The sequence below is a fragment of the Vulpes lagopus genome, chromosome 13, assembly GCF_018345385.1.
Source record: "Vulpes lagopus strain Blue_001 chromosome 13, ASM1834538v1, whole genome shotgun sequence".
NCBI classification, from domain to species: domain Eukaryota; kingdom Metazoa; phylum Chordata; class Mammalia; order Carnivora; family Canidae; genus Vulpes; species Vulpes lagopus.
This window is the reverse complement of record NC_054836.1, coordinates 21,480,872-21,505,207: the sequence shown is the minus strand read 5'-3', so window position 1 is coordinate 21,505,207 and position 24,336 is coordinate 21,480,872. Positions and strand designations below refer to the sequence as shown.

The following is a 24,336-nucleotide window of genomic DNA, read 5'->3' as shown; positions in this document are numbered from 1 at the left end:
ACAGTTTTATAAGTTCACATCCACATTAAAAATGATATTTAATAATATCTGAAAAATTCAAAATGATATATTTGAACACCATTACATGTGAAGTACATCGGGTTTTACATAGTGTGACTTTATAATAACTTGTAAACTCGTTATTACACACACAGAAACACACTGTTTAACAGGGTATTCACCACTGCGTAATTACAAGCTGCAGGAACAACGAATAATGGTTAAAGTTTGGAGAGTCACCTCAGGTAAACAAACCTGCATTTGGATTGTCTAGCACTACTTGACTGATTTTGGTTATTTCTTTGTGAACCTGAATTTTCTGTGATGTGGAGATATTTAATATCATGCTTACAGAATTGGTTTAAAGATGGGACTAATAAATAAAAATCTTTAAAAAAAAATCTGGCTTGCTGCCTATGATAAATAAATAAAGTCTTTTAAAAAATCTGGCTTGCTATTGTTTATGTTGCTAAAATCTTTAAAATTTTTATTTTAATTGTGGTAGTATAGAGATTTGATGTTCTAAAATTTACACAACACTCACAAGATTGTTTATTTACAAATACTCATATTTATTGTAGAGATATAATTCAGCAAGCAGCTTGAAGTAAGAAGAAAAATTCCATCTCCCAGAGACAGTAACTGTTAATACGTTAGAATATGTCTTGAATATTTTAAATATCTAGCTATCTTCCTTTCCATGTCTACAAATATGCATATCAAATATCATGTGTATATTTTTTTAAATGTGAGCATATAATAAATGATAAGAGTACACAAATTATTTTTAAAAATCTGGCTTGCTGCCTATAATAAATAAATAAATAAACAAACAAACAAACAAATAAATAAATATAATAAAATCTTTAAAGATGGGATTACTCTACATTAAAAGGCCCTTCAGGAATTTTGGCAGGCATTTTATCCCTCAGATTTAAACTAGGTAAAGGTGTTCCATTTTTCTACACTCTAAGAGTTTTTTCCAATAAGGGAAACCTACCCGGATGCCAAATTTGCCAACTCATTGAGTCCAGGTAAAAGAATTAAAGGCACAAAACGCTTCACCTCTAACCTCTGACGGATTGCTACACCCGCAGGAAGCGCCGGGCGGACCTCCAGCATCCCAGCGTTCCCCGCGCTGCGCCCGTTGCTCTCCTACCGCGTCTCTATGGTAAGTGCCGGCCTCGGAGGCAGCCGGGGCGCTGGTGGCTCAGGCGAGGAAAAGTCAAGAGTTCCAACTTTCCTCTCGGCCTGACAGGCTTTTGGCGCGGAGCGTCGCCATGTCGGAGAAGAAGCAGCCGGTAGATTTGGGTCTCCTGGAGGAAGACGACGAGTTCGAGGAGTTCCCTGCCGAAGGTAACCGGCCGCGCCCCGGCCTCTGGGGCCTCTGGGGCCTCTGGGGCCTGTGGGCCGCGCGGACGGTGACTCAGGCCTCCGGGGTGGAGTCGGCGCCGGCGGGAAGCCTGGACCCCTGCGGCCGGTCCTCGAGGCTCCACACGCGCGACCCTCCTTGCGGCAGGCCTGGGGCTCGGCGTGCCCGGGGCGCCTCCTCAGCGAGGCCGAGTGCCTCCTGCTTCCTCATTGGGAGGAGCCACGGCGTCCTGGGCCTCTGGCCCCGCGTCCAGCACGCTGGGCCCTTTCACTCTTCCGCTGGGTTACCCGCCGCCTGGTTCTAGCCTCTATAAATCCCCTCCCCCCCCTTTTTTTTCGTTATTTTCTTGTAGTGTGCCAGCCTTCCTCTGCCCCTAAGCCGTCTAGAACGGAATTGCTGTATCTGGTTAGGCCAGAGTTGCTCACTTTCAGGACTTTACAAATGAAGCCTGTGAGGTAGAATGGGAGGATCGGTGTTGGTGGTTAATAAATAACACGTTATTACCTTATCCTTGTTTTTCATTTTTGACCGCTTCAAACTAACAAAGTTAAGTATTTGTAAGACGCTAAAACGTCTCTACATTTTTATTAGTTTCATAGTTACCAGGAGGAGCTTCGTTTTCTCATTGTAACTGATGGCAAATAAGTAACATTTATTGGGCGATTACTTGTCTAAGTACTTTGCTTGTATTAATTCATTTTCCAGTTCTAGCAAATAGGTACTGGTATTACCATTTTTCAGATAAAGACATCGACGTTTGGAACTATTAAGAAACTTGTCCAGTGGCACATAGCTGGCCAGCCATGATGGATACCTTTTTTTTTTTTTTTTTAGAAATAATGTACTGCCTCTGTTTATTTTTTACATCGTTGTTGCCAGGTAGGCTTCCAGAATAATTTGCTTTATTGGGTAATTGTAATGTGTAGGATAAATATTTGTCTTGTAAGAAGAGGCTACTATGGGGTAGGCTTTCTGAAGGTGGTAGGAAGAGAATTGTGGTTAATGGTGTACAAATCTGTTGTTGAGCAATTACTGCTTCACTAACATTGTCATAAGTTGTACCCCCCGGTGATCCTGTTGTGCATAAAAACCACATAGCTTGAGCATCTGTTCTTTTTACTTATGGTGTGTACTCTCTTATTTTGCTTAGTGGCAGAAGACATTAGTGTTCATAGGACACAAACTCATAAGCTAACCCAGAGGACATTTCAGTGGGTTTAATCTGTCCACACGTGTTTTCTCCCTCTCTCTTTTTAAACGATTTTATTTGTTTTATTTGAGAGAGAAAATGAGCTGGCGGCAGTGAGCAGGAAAAGCAGGCCCCGGCGGAACAGGGAGCCTGGCGGAGGCTGGATTCCAGGACCCTGAAGTCATGACCTGAACTGAAGGCAGATGCTTAACTGAGGCACCCAGGCACCCCCAGACATGTTCTTTACCTCACTGTTAAATTGGTTCATAATCCAACATTGAACTGTATAGTAGAGAACTGGTTTATTGAGGGAAGGATCAACTTTTTACTCAAACTTCATATTTCAAATAGCTTTATCACATACAAAGTACAATGTTAAGCACTTTATTTACATTATATAGGCTGTCACCACAGCCATCAGGAAACCGATGCTTAGATTTAAAAAGCTTGCTATTAAGTAGTGAAGCCAGGATCTGAAAGGTCTCTGTGACTCCCCAATATAAACTCTAGTTTTAACCTTTATCGAAGTGCCTGGCACATATGTAGTAGCTGGTTAATAAATGCGTGATGAATGAATGAACCTGTATTTAAAGTAAGTAGTTGAGAACTGTTTAGAAAGCTCTAGAAATAATTCTGTACCTAATGATACACATGATTTTTCTCAGCAACTTCCATTTCATCAGTTTTTGCAGAATATGTAGTTCTTACTCTAAGCTTATGTTGTGAGCAGCAGACTGTTCAGTCTTGTTATATAGTAAAAAATCTCATTAAATAGGAAAAGCAGAGGATTTTTCTAGAGGGGAGAAGAGGGAGAGAAAAATCTTAAGTAGGCTCCATGCTCAGCAACCCTAAGATCATGACCTGAGCCAAAATCAAGAGTTGGTGGATTAACCAACTGAGCCACCCAGGTGCCCTGAGAATTTTTTTTTCTTTTTTGAAGACAAAGCCCTCTTACAGCAGAACCAATTTATTAGAATTAGTAATTCACCACTTGTTGGTAACTCACCACTAAAGAATATTTGTTGTCTTCAGGTTTGAATGTGTAGAATCTAATTCATTTAGGAATTTTTCCATTTAGAATGAAAAATAACATTAAAACGCCATTGTTTGGTTCAGGTTTCTGTGTTTCTTCTGTGGTTTGTAACTTAGGTTTTCGTTTTGTGTTAATTTGAATTGAGATTTTGCGGGGCACAAAATTAGCCCAATAGGTGAAACCAATCAATATTTACTAATAAAAACTGCTCTTATAAAAAACAAAACTAAAAGAAAAAAAACCTGGAAAAATATCACCAAGGAATTACTGAATTATTCTCTCTTGAAACTACATTTCTTCCTTTGGGTAGTCATAGTTTAGTCTCACTGATGCTCAGTGTGATCCGTGGACCAGCAGTTTTGGCATTAGCTGGCAGCTTATTAGAAATGCAGTGTCTCAACCTAGACCTTCTGAATTAGTTTGGACTTTACCAAGATTCTTAAAAGATTTGTATGCACATTAAAGTTGGAGAATAACTAAATGGCCTATTTTGAATTTTCTTGTATGTGGGTTTTCAGTTCAATGATTATGCCCTGAATTACTTTCCTAATTCTCTGCCTTCTTAGGAAATTCTCTTGAGATTGTCCTTACAGTAAATGTGCCAGTGACAAACTCACTAACAGATACAACTTAAAATGACCTCTAATCACCTTTTCTATCTATAGGAGGTCTGATTTTCAGTGGCCTTGTTGCCTCTCTGCTCCAGAAAGTGGATGATACCCATTGTCTAGGGTAGCATGCCGTTACAAGAGACTGCTACATGAAAGCCATTCCTGAAGTTCTGTATCCCTGGTTTGACTAATGGATTGTCCATCTTTTTTGGGAGTGTTGTTGCTACATCTCATCCCAGATAAGAACTTGTTTGCAAGGATGTCATCCAGTCATTTTAAGGAGGGGGAATTTCTGTATGAAAATGTGCTTTCCTGGAGCTTCTTTGTTTCTTCTTCTTTTTTCTTTTTTTTTTTTTTTTTTAAGATTTTATTTATTTATTCATGATAGAGAGAGAGAGAGCGAGAGGCAGAGACACAGGCAGAGGGAGAAGCAGGCTCCATGCCAGGAGCCCGATGTGAGACTCAATCCCCGGACTCCAGGATCACACCCTGGACCAAAGGCAGGCGCCAAACCACTGAGCCACCCAGGGATCCCCTTCTTTGTTTCTTCTGAATAGTTACTCAGTGTGACCTATAACGGTGGTGGTGGTGGTGATTCTCTGAATGTCTAAAGGAACAAATGCTTCTTTAAAAAAAAAAAACAAACTTGTCATTATTTAGTCTGTGGATCTGTGTTACATTGGTAGTTCCTCACAGTTACTCTAACTGATAGATGTATAATCTGGTCATTAAGAAGTGTTTAAAAATCATGTTTAGGATCTTTGTGAAATGCATTCTGCAGCTTTTTTGAGTATTTAAACTGAGAATAGGCTTTATGAGGAGGATATTCAACATACTGGATATGATTGATTATAATTGTGGAGGCTTTGACATGGTTAGAACTGGAAAGCAACTTAAAATCTGAAGGTAAAACTTGTCAAGCTCACCAGCTAGGTTGGTAATAGTAGAGTAGGGTCTAAAACTGAAATACTTTATAATTTATTTGGAATGTCAAACAATTTTTCATATCAGACAGATATTGAAAGGATATTTAAAATATTTTCATTAATCACCTTCCTTTGACAATTAGAAGTGGGTGAGAGTAAAAATGGGAAGAACAAGTGGGCTTTTAGGTTCTTTTATTCTTTCTGTGCTAGAATTGAGATGGGGTTTTTTGTTTGTTTTTTGCTTTTTGCTTTTGTTTTTTTGGTAGGGAAAAAAGTCTTTAGAGTATTTAAAAGGAAATTGAGTTTGCCTCTAGAAGTAATGGTATTTATAAGAAATTTCTGTTATACTAAGTATTCTATAATTTTTCTATGATCAGTGAAGCTACTTTATTATCTGATAAAAGGCAGTGTACTACCTATGTACCTTCCCACCCTCCTTGAGAAATTGCTGCAGAAGAGACTGTTATTGATGGAAATCTGTCTGTTGAGACAGACAATAAACAAACTGCTGGTTCCCTCTGGAATAACTGAGGTACTCCCACCTAACAAAGTAGGACAATTTATAATGGTTCTTATCCAGGGAGGTATTTTTGAATGTCATATTCACCTGACAGGTGCAAATGTGAAGTGATGACCAAGATTTAGGGGTAAAAGCCAAGGATTTTAAATGCTTGTTATGCATAGATCTGTACTGCACAAGAAGAATCATTCTGTGAAAAATGCCACGGAGAAATATTTACAATGATTGGATACTAACTGGACTAAACCATCAATAGGATTTCTTAGAATCTTAAATATAAAGGTAGATATAACTGAAACTGACTGTGTCAATAATGTACTAGTCAGTTAACCAGTGCCCACAAGGGCTCTGCTATTTTCAATTATTAAATGTAATATAATGGACATGTAAATAACACTATCACATTTAAATTAGTTACATGGTAGTAACAAGAAATGAAGAAGTTGTATTACTAAAACTAAAGATAAATACGATGAATGACAGAGTGCTTGTTGAGTGTCCATTCATGGTAATTCTATGCAAGAAGAAAGTTTTTGAACCCTGGGATGGAAAAAGCACAGTGAATCTAAGATCAGACCTAGGTTTACAATTCATCTTTCATCAACTTGTAGTTTTTCAATTCATGTTAGTTACTTAATTTCTTTAAAATACTTTTATTGTATTATATATATGATAATTATACAAGTAACTGCTTGTAGTAAAAATTTAAGCCTATAAAAGCGCATAAAGTAAAAAGGAAAAGCACTGTTTCTCTCTGCCTTTCCCTCAAAACATTTGTCATACTCCAGGGGTCGCCACTGTTAATTGGTTATTTTAGTATCCTTCCAAAATTTATGTATATATTGTGTGTTTATATATTTTTTTAAAATACAGAGGACCATATTATAGTATTTTTCATTCTAGAGCAGTTCTCAGTTTGTCTTTGACTTTCATAATTTTGACACTCTTGAAGTTTACAGGCCAGTTACTTTGCAGGATATTCCTCAACTTGGATTTGTCCTGTTTTCACATGATTAGATTTAGGTTCTACACCTTGGCAAGAGTATCATAGTTGTGATTCTGTGTTCTCATTGCATCCTGTCAGGTGGAACATGATTCACATTTGTTCCATTACAATGATGTTCACTTTGATCACTTTATTAAGGTAGTGTCTGTGAGACTTTTCCAACATTAGATTACTCATTTTCCCTTTTTAATTAATAGGCATTTTGTGAAACTATGGAAATAACAATATTCCATTCGTTGTATTCCATTCGTTGTTCTATATTTGAACATGGGGAGCCCCCTTATACTGTCTTCTGTGACCTTTTGACACATCGTCGTCATTCTTTGTGCATTTCCAAGCATTCTGACACAAAAAGATATTATAAGTTGATCTTGTTCTTTCCCTTCTCTAATTCTGGAATCAGCTATTTCTCCAAGGAGCTTTTTTTTTTTAGTGGAGAATGATATTCAGAAGGCAAGATCCTAACTCCAGTTGTGCTATTTGCTTTGGGGACCCTCTTAGTAAAGGGAACTAGGAAATATACAAATGTGTGTATACACTTAAACTCTTTTGCATTTATATGTGTGTGTTTATAAAATCATGAGTTCACACAGTATCTCCAATCACAGTTCAGCACCGCAGGGTCCATTCTAGCTTTTTTCCTTTCCATATTTGTAACTCCCTTCCCCAACAGTGAGAAACCTGACTTTCATTGTCTTAAATATATTGTCTATTAGGTCATCCTACCCCCTAGCCAATCTTTGTTACCCCCTCCACCGTAGTTGCCTTCTTTATGTCACTTGGGCTTCAACATTCTTTGCCAGGCCACCCTCTCCTTACTTCAGCACAGGATAACTTCTTCACCCTGTTCAGGTCTGACACACCAGTCATGCTATGCTCTGCTTCTATAGGAATGCCCTCTTGGCTTTGCTTGGGCCCTGACACCTCATCTGGTACTAGGTGCATTTTTAATTTTGACATATAGCTTTAAATTGCCTTCGAGAAGGGTTAAACCAATTAAAATTTCTATCTGTAGTTTACTTCTTCTCTCATAAGGTTACCTATACTTCATATTAAGCTTTTTAGTCATTGTGAAACTGATGGATGAAGAACGGAATGTCATCATTATGATTTTGGGATTGATTTGAGTGAGATTGACCATTATGTTTTTCCTTGTACTGTTACCATTTTAGGCTAAATCCTCAGTTTCTTCATATGTAATTTGTAGATAATAGAGTCATGTAAGTTTTACATGAATGTGTTGAGATATTTGAATTGCCATAGCAGAATACTGTAGACTGTGAGTGGCTTAACAATGGAAATTTGTTTTCTCACAGTTGGAGGCTGGGAAGTTCAAGATCAAGGTGTTGGCTGCTTCAGTTATTGGTGAGAACTCTGGTTTGCAGACTGCTGCCTTCTCATTATGTCCCCATAAGGTGTAGAGAGAATGAGTGAGCTCTTTGGTGTCTCTTCCTGTAATGGCACTAATCACATCATGAGGACTCTACCCTCATGACCTTATACAACTCTAATTACCTTCCAAAGACCCCAGCTCCGAATACCATTACATTGGGGGTTAGAGCTTCATCATAAGTATTTTGTGGTGGAGGGAGGGACACATTCAGTTCATACCAGTAGTACATGTAAAATGCATAGCACAGAGTTTGGCATTAAGTGGTATTCAATAAACATTAGTCCAGTTTCTTCTTTCTAAGCTTCTTAGGGAATTGGATTTTGGTTATTTGGTATATACTTAGAATTTCAGTTTCTGGCAAGTATTTTATTTGTAATTTTAGGTATATCCAAAATTAAGGTTGTTAAGTTTGTTGATTATTTAAAAATTGATTTTTTTTCTAGTATTAAAAACTTTTAAATAATACTGTCACTTTTTTCCCAAAAGTGCTTTAAAAATAGTGTATTATTCACATAAAATATAAAGATACACAAAACAACAGCACATATTATTTAAGGATGCACAAGATAGATGTACAAGAAGTATAAAGAAATACAGTGGAGTGAAAAAGCCCTAAATCAGGATACTGGTGCTTGGGAGGGGATAGTGAGAGGTGTAGTCCAGGATATTAAACAGTAAAAATTACTTTGAAAAACTATTTGGATTAGCTGTTTCACTGATTCTATAGAATAAACAAGCAGTAAGTAATTGTGACTTCAGTATGTAATATTATTACTGGTTTGTTGTTAAACATTACTCATTGAAAGATGTGATAAATTGTTGAAAACATTGAGAGGAAAATAAAAGTTTCAAAGTTTCAAAAACTATACTCTTCTGAAATATTAAAAATTCACCAAGTATATTTTTTTCCTGTGTTGTGTATGTAATGTTTGGTAGAAATAGTATTGTCTTTTTTCTGGAACATGTTTTTCTTCTTACTTTCTTTACCCCCTCGAGTACCTGTGAAGTGATTAGTGCATAATAAATGATTTATTCATTCAGTATATATTTGTTGAGTGCTTCCTATAAATCTGGCACTGAATGGTGGAGAGAGAATGATGTAAGCTGCCATTTATCAGCTATAAGTGCTTTAGATACATAGTCCCATCCATATAGTAGCCTTATGAAGATTTTATGCTTGGGACTCCAAAAATTTCAGTAATTTACTAGGTCACAGTTAAGTAGAGGCTGCACTGAGACAGATTTTACTCCTTAGGTAGATACTTGTCTTTGAATTTAGAAATACCAGAGAGTCAGGGCATAGTGATTTTCGCAGTAAGTTTGAGCTTTTTAGTATTTTGAAGGTGTTTATCTTGTGGAGGTAGAGCTCCAAGCCCTTCCTTCTTCACTCCATTAAACCAGAGCAACTTTGTTTTTGCTTATCTTTTGGGCGTCTGGGTAAGATTTCATTGAGTTTCTTTCCAGTGGTGGGCGGGGGTAAGGAGGGTTGGGAATTAGACAAATGGTAATAAGGTGTAACAGCAGTTGAAAAGAAAGGGGGAAAAAGAAGGGATATTATTTCCAGTTGTATACAACTGAGATAGTAACATTTGAACAGAGCCTTAAAAAGATAGAAACGTAGAAAAGGGTTTTCCAAAGAAAGAGAAAAGCATAGATTCTTGGAGGTGAAAAAATAATGTGTTTTTATTTGGCTGTGAAATAGTGTTTATAAGTGCAGGTAGTTTGGGCTTAATATCGGAAAGCTTTAAGCCAAATGTCCAGTTTGGAGTCTATCCTTTGATACATGAGAAGTGGAGTTTTTTGGTTTGGTATGTGTGAGCTTCCTTTAAGCAGTAGGTAGTTTAGGAAAAACCAACCCAGCAGAATTAATTTGGAAAGGTAGAAAAGAGACAGTCAGGGAAGCCGATTAGCAAATTGTTGAAATAGCTTAGCTGCGGACTAAGGGCCTGAGGAAGGTTGTTATTAGGAAAGAAGTGAAGAGAGTGATGCAAAAATAACAAAACTTTGGCAGCTAGTTTGATAAGGACTGTTGGGAATAAGAAGAAATAGGTTGTGATTTTGCACTTGAATGTCTATTGAATGTCTAGTGGAAGACAGGTTGGTGGGGTTCCCATCTTAACTCAGTCATTTGGAGGATCAGAATGAGGGAATTGAGACAAGTGTAGGGCATGAGGGCTTACAAATGATGAGATTAATGGCTTTTGGGAATTTTCTAAAAGTATAGAGAAAAACACTTAGCACTAACAAAGAGAAAGTCAGCATGACTTTATTGTGGAACCATTCTCCTAGAGGCTTGTATTCTTAAATTATTGATGAAAGGAATCATGTTTGAATTTTCTTCTTTTAAAATATAAGAACAATTATAAATGGTTATGTAAGTTTTTTTGAGCCTCTGTTTCAGACTGCTGAGCATAAATAACTGAAAGCTCTCCAGTAGTATGGTAACATCATTTATGACTTGCTTTTGGTTGTTTGGTCTGAAGTTCCTTGATGAAATTTTTGGGCCTTGTTGGAGAAAATATGGTAGTATGATGCTATGCTAGGAACTGATTTTTAGCCACTGAATAGACATGACATCTGTAGGGTCTAGTTGTTTTTGTATCATGGTAACCTATAGAAATTACATTTTTAAAAGGTTTAATCTACTTTATATAGTTGAAGCAGGAACACGTATAGATCTCAAAATGGCTAGATCTGGTGTGGCTTTATTATATTCATGAGCATAATGATGATGATTGCAACCATTACTGTTTTATTTTACACTTACCTGTGATGGGACATGTACAATTAAAATTTTTTCAAACTTTAATCTTTTCTTTCTTTCTTTTTTTTTTTTTAAGATTTTATTTATTCATAGAGATGCAGAGAGAGAGAGAGAGGCAGAGACACAGGCAGAGGGAGAAGCAGGCTCCATGCAGGGAGCCCGATGTGGGACTCGATCCAGGGTCTCCAGGATCGCGCCCTGGGCTGCAGGCGGCGCCAAACCGCTGCGCCACCGGGGCTGCCCTAATCTTTTCTTTAAAATACTTTTCTTCATATAATGTTCTGCATATAGAGGCACATTTTTTATTTGAAGAAACTTTGTCGAAGATTATTTTGTTTATATGCGGATTTGCTTTACTATTAAGGAATGAATGAAAATTTGATGCCCCACATTGGTATAAAATAGGGCATTTGCAACCTTATATGGTATAAGTGGAATTTTTTCTTTATTTTTCTTCAAAGTAGTGTACATCATACATTTAAGAAATTTTGGAATGTGTATTGAAGAGTAGGGAAAGTAAGTAATTTCACAGATAATAAGTTGAGAGGAAGCCCTTTTCCATCCTTAAGTATCAAGGTGCTACTTAAAGTATGTGGGATCTTTGATAGTTCAGATTTGTGAAATTTAAGGCCAGTTACAGATGTAATTCTCTGGCATATGTGGGCAAATCCAAATTTGGGGGCCAAGTCTTAAATAATTTAGAATTCCTAGAAACTTATGTATTAGGCATCTGTTATTGGTTATTTCCAATACTGACTTCTTAAAATATGGTAATTTTTTTTTACCAGTACACATCTGGAGGCCTGCACACTGAAGTAAACACAGCTGTGGTTATTTAAATGATTAATCACAATCCTGGCAGTGCATTTAGTGTTGAAGATAAAGTGTATACTTTTATAAAGTCATCTATGTATTGAAGAAAAGCATTAGACATGAATCAGGTATCCTTTGATTTTTTTATTTTTCCCTTTTCAAAAACTAATTTTGGGTTTAAAGCTTTAAAAAGGGGTGATTAAATAAAATTGCATAGTTATCAGTATAGAGTTATAATTGAAAATTAAAACACAAATCAGGGATTTATTACAAGAAATGCCAGATATCAGCGATTATAACAATCATGGCTTTTTAATTTTCACATCCATTTATTATGAGTATACATACATTGTAATTTGCATATATTGTAACATGTACAGTGTGGAGGATTTATAAGTGTTGGCAAATAATACTTAGGTGTATTATACCTTATCACTTAAACTTTTACTAATATACTATGTTCAGTACATTCTTTATTAATAAGTCTAGGGGCTTTTGGGTGGCTTAGTTAGCTGAGTGTCTGCCTTCAGCTCAGATCATGATCTCAGGGTCCTGGGATCAAGCCCCATATTGGGCTCCCTGCTCACAGGGAGTCTACATCTCCCTCTCTCTCTGCCCCTGCCATCTGTCTCTCTCTCTCAAATAAATAAATAAAATGTATAAAAATAAATAAAATCTTTAAAGTTTCCACCAAAAATAGATTATGGATTCCCATTTGTCAGTGTGAATGAACACGTTTTTTCATTGGTGTTCTTGTTAAATAATTTAAGATGCTTAATAAGTTGTAATTCAAAAGGTTATATATTATCTTAGATTCTTCACCTGTGATAATTGGAAGGATAGTATGTCATACAGAGTTCTTCAGTGGATCTTTCTCCTAAGATAAGGCGTTAAGATTAAAGAGTAATATACTGAAATTCATATGATTATTTATGAAGAATTTAACCAACTTTTCCATTTTTGTATCTTTGTCTACTCAATAGTGTCGTAATTATGAAGTACCCTGTAAAACTTTTAAAGAAATACAGAACTATCATGATGAATCTTTTTGTGTGTTCTACCTAAAATTTTGCTCTCAGTATGGTCCTGCCCCTCTCATGAGCCAGTCTTTTCTTTCAACTTTATTTTTACCTTCTTCATTTTCCTTTCCTTGCCATTAAAATAGCATGAGACAGTTTTAAAAGGAGAGACACTTTATCTGTATGCTAAATGATCATCAGAATTCAACTTGATAAACCAAAACTTGTACCATTCTTAAACATTTTTTAAAGACACTGTTTAAACTAGTATTTTTTTGTATATTTTTTTTATTGGAGTTCGATTTGCCAACATACAGGATAAACTAGTATTTTTCATGTTAAGAATTTTGATTTTTTCTATCCTACTTAGAGTTAGGAATTGGGAGCTCCTACAAAACAAGTTACTGAGTTTGTTACGTTTCTTTTTGGTGAGTCTCTGAGGCTGTTGGATACAAATTAGCAGGTGTGGATTTCTTTTTGTTTTTTTTTTGTGTGTGTGTGTTTTTTTTTTTTTTTAGTCTGTTAAGTTAAAAATTCGTCAGTTACAAGCCAGCTTGAAGACATTTGAATGATAACAAGTAATACAGTATTGAAATCAGCATTTTGAATCAGGTCATAGTAAGATTAAAAGTTCCTGGTGGAGGGTGGTTTGCTCTTCTTGAAAGGGTAGGCCTACAAGATTAGCAGAGAAATGTGAAGTATTTTATTTTACAGTTCTAGACACAGTATTGTTTACTAGGGAGTAGTATAGGTAGAAACAACCTAGTTAACAGTTCAGGAAGCTGGTTAGTTAGAACCGTTGCAGGCTGATGATAGGAGGCTTTATGTCTTAGAACTTTTAAAAGTTTAGTTGTGACTTGAGTTACGTCACCCCCTTTACTCAAGAGCATATTATCTAGTCTTAATGTATTCAGATTATTTTGTTGGAACATTATACTCTATTAGATATCTTTATGAAGAGTACTTAAAGTACAGTAAAACAAATACTTAACAATTCCTATTTCTAGGCTCAGTGCAAATATATATAAATTTTAGGATTTGAGGTCATGAAATTTTATTAGAAAAAGTTAAATATTTTCTTGTAAGACAGTCTTCACCTTCTTTGTTGTATAGTAGTGATAATGGAGCTGGTTTTCAAACAAGGGTATAATGTTCAGTGATCTCCAAAGCTTTTTCTGAAATTTTGTAACTTTAAGCAGTATTTCATCTTAGCCATTTTATAAAAACTTAAAGTATTAAAGCCATGCCTTGCTACATTGTAGTGTAATTATATAGTTTTATGCCAATTTTTTATACTGGAAGGCTTAGTGTAATTAGCACAACATAAGAATCATAAAATCCTAAGCTGTCTGTTAATACTATTAGGTAGCTCCAGAGCTATAGGTTACAATAAGACTGGGGGGAATGTAACCTATAACTCTGGAACTATCTAATAGTATTAATAGAAAGTATAGTTCCATTTACCCAGTGTTTTATTGAGTGTCAACTGTGTGCCCAGCACTCAGCTCTGGATATCAGACTTGAAGATTTAGTAAAATCTGGTTCCTACCTGAAGGTTTTGAAAAGTAATGGGTAGGAATGGTGGTGATATTTTAGACATCAGTGGAGGATGGATATAAACTGTATAAGACTGGGGTGGGGGGACAGAAAGACTACAGTAATATTTATGAAGGGAATAATCCTAAATTAATATGTGACAGTAAGAATAGAGAAGTGGAGACTTATTCTGAAGATAATTGGCACTTGGAATGGAAGGGACATAATGAGTGATTGTGGTAGTTAAAGGAGAAAGCGTAGCTAAGATTCCTCCTAAGTTTATGTCTTGGGGGACCAGATAAATAGATGTACTTTATTCTGTTCTTAAATCATGATGATGATATGTACTGTATTTAAAAATTTTGTTAGGTACATAACGTAATGAATAATATACCCATGTTATGAAAGATTGTTGAATAGTTTTAATTTATATGTACATTATAAGGGAAACCTAATATCACACCTTTTGTTATTTTTCAAGTTGAAATGTTCTTAGCCACGATTCTAATAAGTAATTACTAAGGTGATGCTTATGGCTAGGACATAAGAGAAGTATAACTTTACTGTTTTGGGAGGGAAAGGGGTCATTCAACAATATACAAGGTCTGATTTAGAGTTCTGTTTCATCATTCATAGCCATTTGGTGTGCATGATGCTAGGTCCTGTTTGTGGTTTAAGAATAAAAAGGTAAATAAAACAGAGTTGTTACTTTTAAGGAGCTCAGACATAAGTGATGGACATAGACATATAAATTGATAATTATGGTTGTAAGTGCTATAATTTAGACACAAAAGAGGAACCTAATCTCTGAAGGTAAAGAGGGGGAGATGGGCATAGGGAAGGCTTCCAGAGATGATTTACAAAATGATTTTTTTAAACTACTTTTCCCACCTTTTAATTTTGAAACTTTCAACCCTATAGAAGAGTTTTTAAAAAGAGGACCAAAAAAAAAAAAAAAAAAAGAGGACAAGGTCCGGAGTGAACAAAATGGATGATGGGTCAAAAGGTACAACTTCCAGTTACAAAATAAGTCATAGAAATGTAATGTATATAGCCTGGCAACTATAGTTAGTAATACTGTATTGCATATTTAAAAGTTGCTAAGAGAGTAAATCTTAAAAGTACTCATCACAAGAAAAAATTTAGTGACTATATGGTAATGGATGTTATCTAAACTTATCGTGGTTATCATTTTGAAAAATATACAATTACTGAATCATATTGTATATCTGAAACTAATGTTCTGTGTCACTTGTACTTCAATTTAAAAAAGACAAATATCTAAGGTTTTTCAGTTGCTAACATTTTGTCATGTTTATTTCTATCATATATGACAGAAGTATATATGATATATATCAAATCTGTTTGAAAACCACCTGCAAGTAAACTGTTGACAAAGTAACACAATTCTTAAATATTTTAACATGCATGTCTTAAAGGGGGGCATGCTCCTCTAAAACAATTTTACAATCATGTTTCAGAAAATTAATATGATATCCAGATATACAGTCCATAACCACAGACATTACTGACTGTTCCAGAAAAATATCTAGTCAGTTTTTTTCCGCAATCCAGCATACATACCATTAGTTTACCTACACATTATATTGGTTGTTTTATCACTCTAGGCTTTTAAAAATGTAAAGCAGTCTCTTTTTTTTTTGTTTGTTTTTCATGACATTAACTTACTTGAAGATACTAGTTATAAAGAGTTTCATATTCTGGATTTGCCTGATAGTTCTCTCATGGTTAGATTAAGGGTCAGCATTTTTAATGAGAGTACTAGATAGGTGATGTTTATTTCTCGTTGCATTACATCAAGAGACATATTACAATTTGTCACAAATTTTTGGTGATGTTAAATTTAATCTTTGGTTAAGATTGTGATGATCAGATCTCTCCATTTTTTTCCCTTTGTTGTAATAAGTATGTAATCTACCCTGTAGTCCCAGCTATTTTTCACTCACTAGTTTTAGTATCCATTGATCCTTGCCTAAATTGCACTGAGGATTGCAAAATGGTGATTTTCTAATTCTGTCGTTCTTTCTGCATTTATTTCCGTGGGAATTGTAAAGAGCATCCCCTCCCCAGCATCTTCTCCCCCAACATATTGCTATGGACTCATGGATTTTTCATTTAATTCAATCTGTCATTCTTTGTGATTCTTAAATTGTTCCAGATTTGGCCAGTGGAAACACTTTTAGGCTAGTTTTTGTACTTTTTGACATGTTTTCGGGCATTATAAAAAGGAATCCCACATTTACTTATTAACTTCCTTATTCTAGATCTAGATCAGTTGTTTCTTCAGCGAGCCATAGTTCCTTTTAATGAGGAATGGTATTTTAACTAAGTAGGCATCAGGTCCAGTAGTAGGTTCAAAAGAAGGCAGAAAGACAAAAAGATGAGAAACAGCATATTTGATGACTAGAAAATTTTAGGAAATTTCAAAACATGAAGTGAAGTTAGGGCTGAATGAAAATGAAGATCTTGTGGATTGCTCTTCACGGGTTTTTTTCCAAGGAGGAAATGTGTATGAGAGAGTACTTTAAGCCACATGACTAACATGAGTGAGTCATCCCAGTGGATTTAAATTTAAATAATTAAAAATATTTGTCTTAAAACAAATACATTACGCAAAATCATACAGATATTTTGTAAGAAAACAAAGCTATGTCAAAATTATAGCAGGTGGTCCATCATAAGTAGGACAGCAGAGTATGCATAAACTCTCTTCTGGGATGCTTTGATGTTATTTGAAAAAAAGAATACATAGTGACATTCTCACCCTAGAGGCTAGATTTTTATCAGGATCGAGAAAGTAGAAGCAAGAAGAACTTGATAGAAGAATATTGCCATTATATAGGTAAGAAATGGTAATGTGAATGTTTGAGGTAATAGGGAAGGAGATGTTAGTTTACATATGTTTTCTAAATATTGTAAACAAAAGCTAAAATCTAACCCCTCCCCCAGCACCAAAAGGGAAAGAAGAAAAAAGGAAATTGAGAAAACTAAATACTACAGCATTCCTCTTTGTAAATATTTATATTTGTCCTTTAAAAATAAAAATTTTACATTGATAATAGGCAAATGTCAGTAATGGCTAATAATTTGGTCCATTTTTAAATTTATGTATGAGTTACCCTTTTATATGTTTAGCAGTTTTGAATTCCAGGCTGGTATCTTCCTGCTCTTCAATTTATTTTTGCGTTGTTGGTGCTGTTTTGGAAGATTGTGAAATAGACCTTATAAAAATTAGCCCAAGGAAAAATCAGGAAAGTAAATATCCTCCTGAAATTATAATAAATTTTCATGACAAATGGAATTTTTAAAATTAACTTCTGTTTTAGATTATCTGCAAATTCAAGAATTGAGAGAACAAGACAGCATAAATTGAAATTTAAAAAGGAAGGTTGCCATTTCTTACAGTATTAAATGTTTTGAATTGTGAGTCTTGAATGGCAAACTTTCTGAAGTTTCTGTATTTATGGAAATAACATGTGAGAAGTATTTAGATAGCATCTGTTTCTGTTTTTAGACTGGGCTGGTTTAGATGAAGATGAAGATGCACATGTCTGGGAGGATAATTGGGATGATGACAATGTAGAGGATGACTTCTCCAATCAGTTACGGTAAGCATTACATCAGATTTTATATAGCTTAGTATTAATTGTAAGGACGGAATATGTAACTTACATATGATAATTGACCTCTTTAAAAGATAATTAATCTTTAAAATATGTTTTTGAATTATGGAAAAGAAAACCTATTACATTCATCTATGTTTCTAAACATGAATGCTTTGTGTAATTGCATAGGACTTTTATTCTTTCTAGTTTCTTTACAAAGGTAGTTAAATAGAAGCATATTTGCAATTTTTTATTTATGTGGGTTTAATTCTGTCAACATTAATTTTCCACCAATGTTGAATAACTCAGCAGAAATTAGAACCAGAGTGCTAGGATCCAAAAGATTGGTGATTCTTAAACTGGAATGGAGATTGGGGTGATGGGAGTGTACCTTTTCATATTCCTGTACAAATTTACCTAATATGGTTGATTGAAGTAAAATTCATGTATCATAAAATTAATCATCTTAAAGTGTTCAATTCAGTGGCAGTTTGTATATTCATAGTGCTGTGCAGCCATCATGTCTATGTAATTCCAAAGCATTTCCATCAACCCAAAAGGAAACAGCATATCTATTGAGCAATTACTCTGCATTCCTCTTTTTCTAGTCCCTGCTTTCTGTCTATAGATTTGCTTGTTTTAGATATGTCATAAAAATGGAATCATACAATAAGTGATCTTGTATGTCTAGCTTCATATAGTTAGTATAATGTTCTCATCTTCCATCCATGCCATAGCATGTATCAGTACTTCATTCCTCTTAATGGCTGAATAACATTGTATGATATGCTACAGTTTGTTTATCCATTCATCAGTAGATGGGCTTTGGGTTGTTTTTGGATACTGTGAACTGTGTTATTACTGTGAGCATTTATGTACAAGTTTTTGTTTGAATACTTATTTCCAGTTTGGGGGAATGTAATCCCAGGAGTGGAATTTGTGGATCATATAATTCTGTTTAACTTTTTGAGGAACTGCCAAACTCTTTTTCCACAGCAGCTTTACAGTTTTACATTACTACCAATCGTGTATGAAGGTTCTAAATTGTCTACATTCTCATCAAAACTTTTTTTACTTTTTTTTTTTTTTTTAGTATAATCATCCTAATGGATGTGGACTGATATCTCAGTGTGGTTTTGATTTTCATTTCCCTTATGACTAATGATGAGCCTTTTTTTTCATATATTTGTTGACAATTTGTATATCTTCTTTGGAGAAATAATCTAGTCAAGTCCTTTGCCCATTTTTAAGTTGGGTTGATTGTCTTTTTGTTGTTGAGTTGTCAGAATTCTTTATATATTCTAATTACTAATCTCTCAGCAGACCTATTGTGTACAGATATTTTCTCCCATTCTGTTCACTTGTCTTTTCACTTTGGTCACAGTGTTTTTGCACATAACTTTTTTGGTGTTTCTTTCTTTTTTTTTTTTTTTTAAACTATTTACTCATGAGAGACATAGAGAGGCAGAGACATAGAGGGAGAAGCCTGCTCCCTACAGGGAGCCTGATGCTGTACTCCATCCCTGGACCCCCATATCATGCCCTGAGTTGAAGGAAGATACTCAACCGTTGAGCCAGCCAGGTATCCTTGCACATAAGTTTTTAATTCAGATGATGTCAAGTTTATCTACTTTTTAAAGAAATTACCGCCAGATTCAAAGAAAATTTATCCCTATGTTTTTATCTAACAATTTTGGAATTTTAGTTCCTGACATTTAGGTCTACGATCCATTTCGAATTAATTTTTGTACATGGTTTGCGATAAGAGTCTAACTTCATTCTTTTGCAAATGGATATCTAGTTATACCAGTACCATTTATTAAAGAGACAATTCTTTCCTCCCTAATTTTATTTTGATTCAACCCATATATATCTGTCTTGGCCCTGGAGTTATCTAAGTAAACTGTCATACTTTGCTCAAATCAAGACCTAGTGGTTCTACTGCAGTTCTAACTTTGTGGTCTAGTTCATTTGTTTAAAAAAGATGATTTATAATAAATTTAAGGATGATGCAGTACCTTTTGTTCTACACTGCATTTTTCACAGGCTCAAAAACCCTACATTCTAAAGACATTTTAGTATTTTGCTGGAGACTAATAACAATTTTATCTATCACCTTTCTCCCCTTTTTGAAAATGGCACAATTTACCTTTCACTGTTATTCTGGTATTTTTACAGTTCTCCATGATTTCTCAAAATGGCTGACTCTGTTTTTTTGACTGTATCTTTCATTCTTTCAGTTCCCTGAGATGTAATTATTCAGAACCTAGAGATTTTAAACTACTTTAATACAGCTTAGAGTTACCTCACCTGTCTTAGTTTTCAATTTTGTATTAACGATGTTTTTCCTGTTGCACTTTTATGAACAAGATAGGAACCATAGCTGTTAAACAACAATTCTGCTTTTTCTCTAAATCTGTTAATACTACATCTCTTCTAAGCATTGAATCTGTTCTCATTCTTCTTTATTCATGTATGGCTCTCAGAATCTTTTTTGTTCTTTTCTTTCTCAGTCCATTTTGTGATTAAATTCTGTGTATATAAATTCTTGCCACTTTTCTTTTTGCATTTATTTTTGATTTATGTTCTTTTAAAACTGAACATCAGAGAACACTTTGCTACCTTGTTTTTAAGTAGGCATCCCCCCCTTTCTTCCCTCACTAGGCTCATATTATGTTAGAGTATTTTCAGGTCTTCTGCCTCTGCTGATCCCCATTCTGACTTCTTAATCATCTGTCATTTTTTTTTTCTCTTACCTTGAAATTTTTCAAGTTGAAGCTAAATGAGTTTTGTTCCTTTGCTATTCACAAAAGTCAAATTTCTCCAAAATATTTTCTTTTTTGTCTTTCAAAATCAGAAAATAGCACTTTTCTCTTAAAAATTACATTAAGACATTATTAAATACAGTGATCTAACCAGGGGACTTTTAGTAGTAAATACATTGATAATTGGATTTTTTGCCACTACTGCATCTTGCCCTTAATGCTGGCTTGAAAGTAGAGCATATCATTTGTGGCTTATTGTTTTTATAATACACCTACATGATGTTCTTATGTTCTCTCTTGTGTTCTGCCTTTAGGCTTGTGGATTTCCATGAGAATATCAATTTTGATACTTTTATTAGTGAATAAGATTTTTCTTTTTATTTCCCTGTGTGAATCATGAGTTGTTTTTCCACATGTGGATTGATATATCACCAGTGCTATAAAATAGAACTTACTGTATTAGTGGAAATGTTCTATAAACTGCCCTATCCAGTACAGAAGCCCCTAGCCGCATATGGCTCTTGAGCACATGAAATGTAGCTAGTGCAACTGGTGAATGGAATTTTATTTTATTTTATTTTAATAAATAGCTACATGCAACTTCTATATTGGACATTTCAGCCTCAGATAATATTTTTATCTTTGCTTTAAAAAAATTATGATTAACAAGTCTTTTGCAAAGATGTTCTTTCTAGTTTTGGAAAACATATAGAAGTCCCTAATATGATATTATAAGCCACGGTAAGTAAAGAACATGTTTCACTGTGTTCTGATATTGTATATGAGTCCTAATCCATCTCACTTTGGAGAAGCAGTACATTTTCTAGAATCACTCTGATTCCCTGGGTTCCAACTCCAGACTGCCTGTGAACAGCTACATGTCTTAGCAAGGACTTAGCCTTCCACTCTCCAGTGTTTTTCTCTTTCAGTGTAATTACTCCTAACAAGTAGAAGTAGAAAGAAAAAGGCCACCTGTGTCTCCCGAGTAACTACAAGTCATTATAGAGAAATATATCAGAAAGAGCAAAAACAGAGTAACTTAATTCTTCTTAGAGTTTTGGAGACATGTTCAATAGGAATGGGTAGGATTAATTCTGCTGACCTTACTTCACATGTTACATTAAAAAATCCAAGGAGCCAATATTGTTCTTGATTTACTGTGTTAAATTTAGCCACTGTCCTATAGCAGAATACTTTCTTGGATAAGAGGGGTTCTCAAACCTACCAGTGGCTATTTGTCATATTCTTCTTTTGTTGAAAAAGGAAAGCTGCTGTTTTGTTCAAGCAGTGTACATTTGCTCTGTATGTCCTATGCTACTGTTCCAATACTGCTGGATTTCTTTTCTTCTCACATCTCTTTGTTAGATTTTTTTTCATTCAACAAGCTGATGACACTAGTGTATTTGTATTGTTTTGTGTTTTGTACTTAGTGGCCTCAATTTATTGTCCTTTTGATTGATTTTTATCCTAAATTCTAGCAAAAAACTTTTCATCTTCTCTAAAAATTTAGCTAATAGGATAGCATATCATAATCTCCTTTGAGTTTGTTAACAATGTGTAAATGTGGTTAGTCACCACCTCCTCTCAGTAAGGCAGGTGCAAACCTGGACTGATTTGGTATACTTGTTAACTAAATTGTAGGCAGAATTTTGGGGATTTGTTGTTGTTGTAAAATAAGAGAAAGTGAATAACAGAACATTGGTTCTGTTAAAGTCAACAGGAAATTATTATTTAAGAAACTTTTGGGATGCCTGGATGGCTCAGTGGTTGAGCCTCTGCCTTCAGCTCAGGGTGTGATCCTGGGGTCCCCCAGCCTGTCTCTCTGTCTTAGATAGATAGATAGATAGATAGATAGATAGATAGATAGATAGATAGAATCTTTTTTAAAAAAAGAAACTTTTAAAATTATTTCCATTTTAAGTAGAAAACATGAAGGACAGACATAATTTTTAATCTCCAGGCAAAGGGCGAAGGGTAGGGGAGTGGGTAAAGGAAGCATTTTGGTTAAATTTAGCAAAAGGAGTAGTATCAGAAATTTGTGCTGATCTTTTGACTCCTAAATGGATGATTTACCAACAGTCTATACTGTCTTCTACACTTGACCAGAAGAAAAAATATTTTATATGAATAATCTCTGACTTTAATATTATTTATGGATCTTAGATCAGTATTTGTATTATAAAGAACTATAAAAATTTTAGAGACATTTGGTTAAGTGAATAATAAATATACAGCATTCCTACATGTGTTTTTTGTTTGTTTGTTTAAAGGTTTATTTATTCATGAGAGAGTGAGGGAGAGGCAGAGACATAGGCAGAGAGAGAAGCAGGCTCTTCGCAGGAACCGGATGTGGGACTCAATTCCAGATCCCGGGATCATGACCTGAGCCAAAGGCAGACGCTCAATTGCTGAGCCACCCAGGCGTCCCACCTACATGTGTTTTTTGTGTTGTGTTTACATTGAATAGTGTGATAATGTCCAAGCTAAATTATACTTGAGAACAAATGTCAGTTTATCTTACGGGATATAATGGTGTAGGACACATTAAACCTACTTTACATTTATACAGTGTTTTATCATATTTTGGCCCTGAAATAATTTTGTTGTGAACTTCTATAAAATTGAATTGTGGCAAAGAAGTTACTGATGATACTTGGAGTGGTAGTGTAAGTAGCTGAAATTGATTACAAGGCTAACTTTTTTTGTGCATCTGTTTTATACAAAGCAGATCAATAATTGCAGTTAATATGCTCAGAGTATGACTGAAACTTTAGGTTGAATAAATAAAATTATAAAAATATCTTTTAAAGTGTGTGTATTTTTAAATTTTTGAGTTTTTTATCCATATTTAAAATTTTTAAAGTAAAATTTTTAGTATTTTATAACTTATATTTCTTTTGTCTACATATAGTTAATGCAGAATAATTCCCATGCACCTTTACATTTGATTAATAATTTTTGTCTTGGTCAGAGCAATAGATATATGTCAGTATAAAGCAGTCTGTCTATTCTTTGTGTAAATAGTGATAATGCCTATTATGATGATTTTAAAATTCCTAAAAAGCTTGATATCAAATATCTTGTGTTCTTGGCCGTGTGGTTGGTAATTCTTAAAATTTGCTTAAATATTTATTATAAAAAAATATTTATGATGAACAGGACATTTGTATGTATTTCAAAGATATTTGGAAGATAGTAGTAAATCTCTCACATTTCTTTGTTAAATAGATTTATCAGAAAATTAAGGAGTATGAAATATAAGTTAACTTATGGGAAAGCAGAATTTTATTAGCATTATGTTGATTCACATTCAGTTTTTTTCTTATACAGATTTTCTTTTAAGGGAGTAAAGTAAAGCTACCTGATAGTATTTTAAATGGGTGCTTAGGCTTAGCTCATTGTTTTATTTATTGTATTATTTATAAAAACACTCTATTCCTTTAATTTATCATAAAGAATGTCCAGTGATGTTGTTCTTTTGTGTTTTATTGTAGAGCTGAACTAGAGAAACATGGTTATAAGATGGAGACCTCATAGCATCCAGAAGAAGTGTTGAAGTAATCTAAACTTGAACTGTTTATTAAATTCTAGGACAGAGAACCCAGGATGGAACACTTAAAAAATGTTTATTTCATTACCTGTTTGGATTTATTTTTGTTTTTGTAACAAAAAAAATAAATGTTTTGATCTAATCTTGGTTTGGATCAGAAGTCTTGATCTTTTGCTGCCTGTCATTAATTTTCTCAGACTATTTGTGATTTTC

General features: G+C 34.5%; 1 protein-coding gene across 1 annotated transcript; it reads left to right on the top strand.

Moving 5' to 3' along the window:
- The first annotated feature begins 1,161 nt into the window (after positions 1-1,161).
- Positions 1,162-24,265, top strand: SEM1 (SEM1 26S proteasome subunit). Its single transcript, XM_041728051.1, has 3 exons — positions 1,162-1,356; positions 17,718-17,811; positions 24,068-24,265. Exons 1-3 carry the CDS (start codon positions 1,281-1,283, stop codon positions 24,108-24,110), a joined length of 213 nt encoding a protein of 70 aa, XP_041583985.1. The 5' UTR covers positions 1,162-1,280; the 3' UTR covers positions 24,111-24,265.
- The last annotated feature ends 71 nt before the right edge of the window (positions 24,266-24,336 follow it).

Coding starts and splice junctions, on each gene's coding strand:
- SEM1 (XM_041728051.1), top strand. CDS start 1,281: ATGTCGGAGAAGAAGCAGCCGGTAGATTTGGGTCTCCTGGAGGAAGAC. Junction 1,357..17,717: donor CGAGGAGTTCCCTGCCGAAG/GTAACCGGCCGC, acceptor TTCTGTTTTTAG/ACTGGGCTGGTTTAGATGAA. Junction 17,812..24,067: donor GACTTCTCCAATCAGTTACG/GTAAGCATTACA, acceptor GTTTTATTGTAG/AGCTGAACTAGAGAAACATG.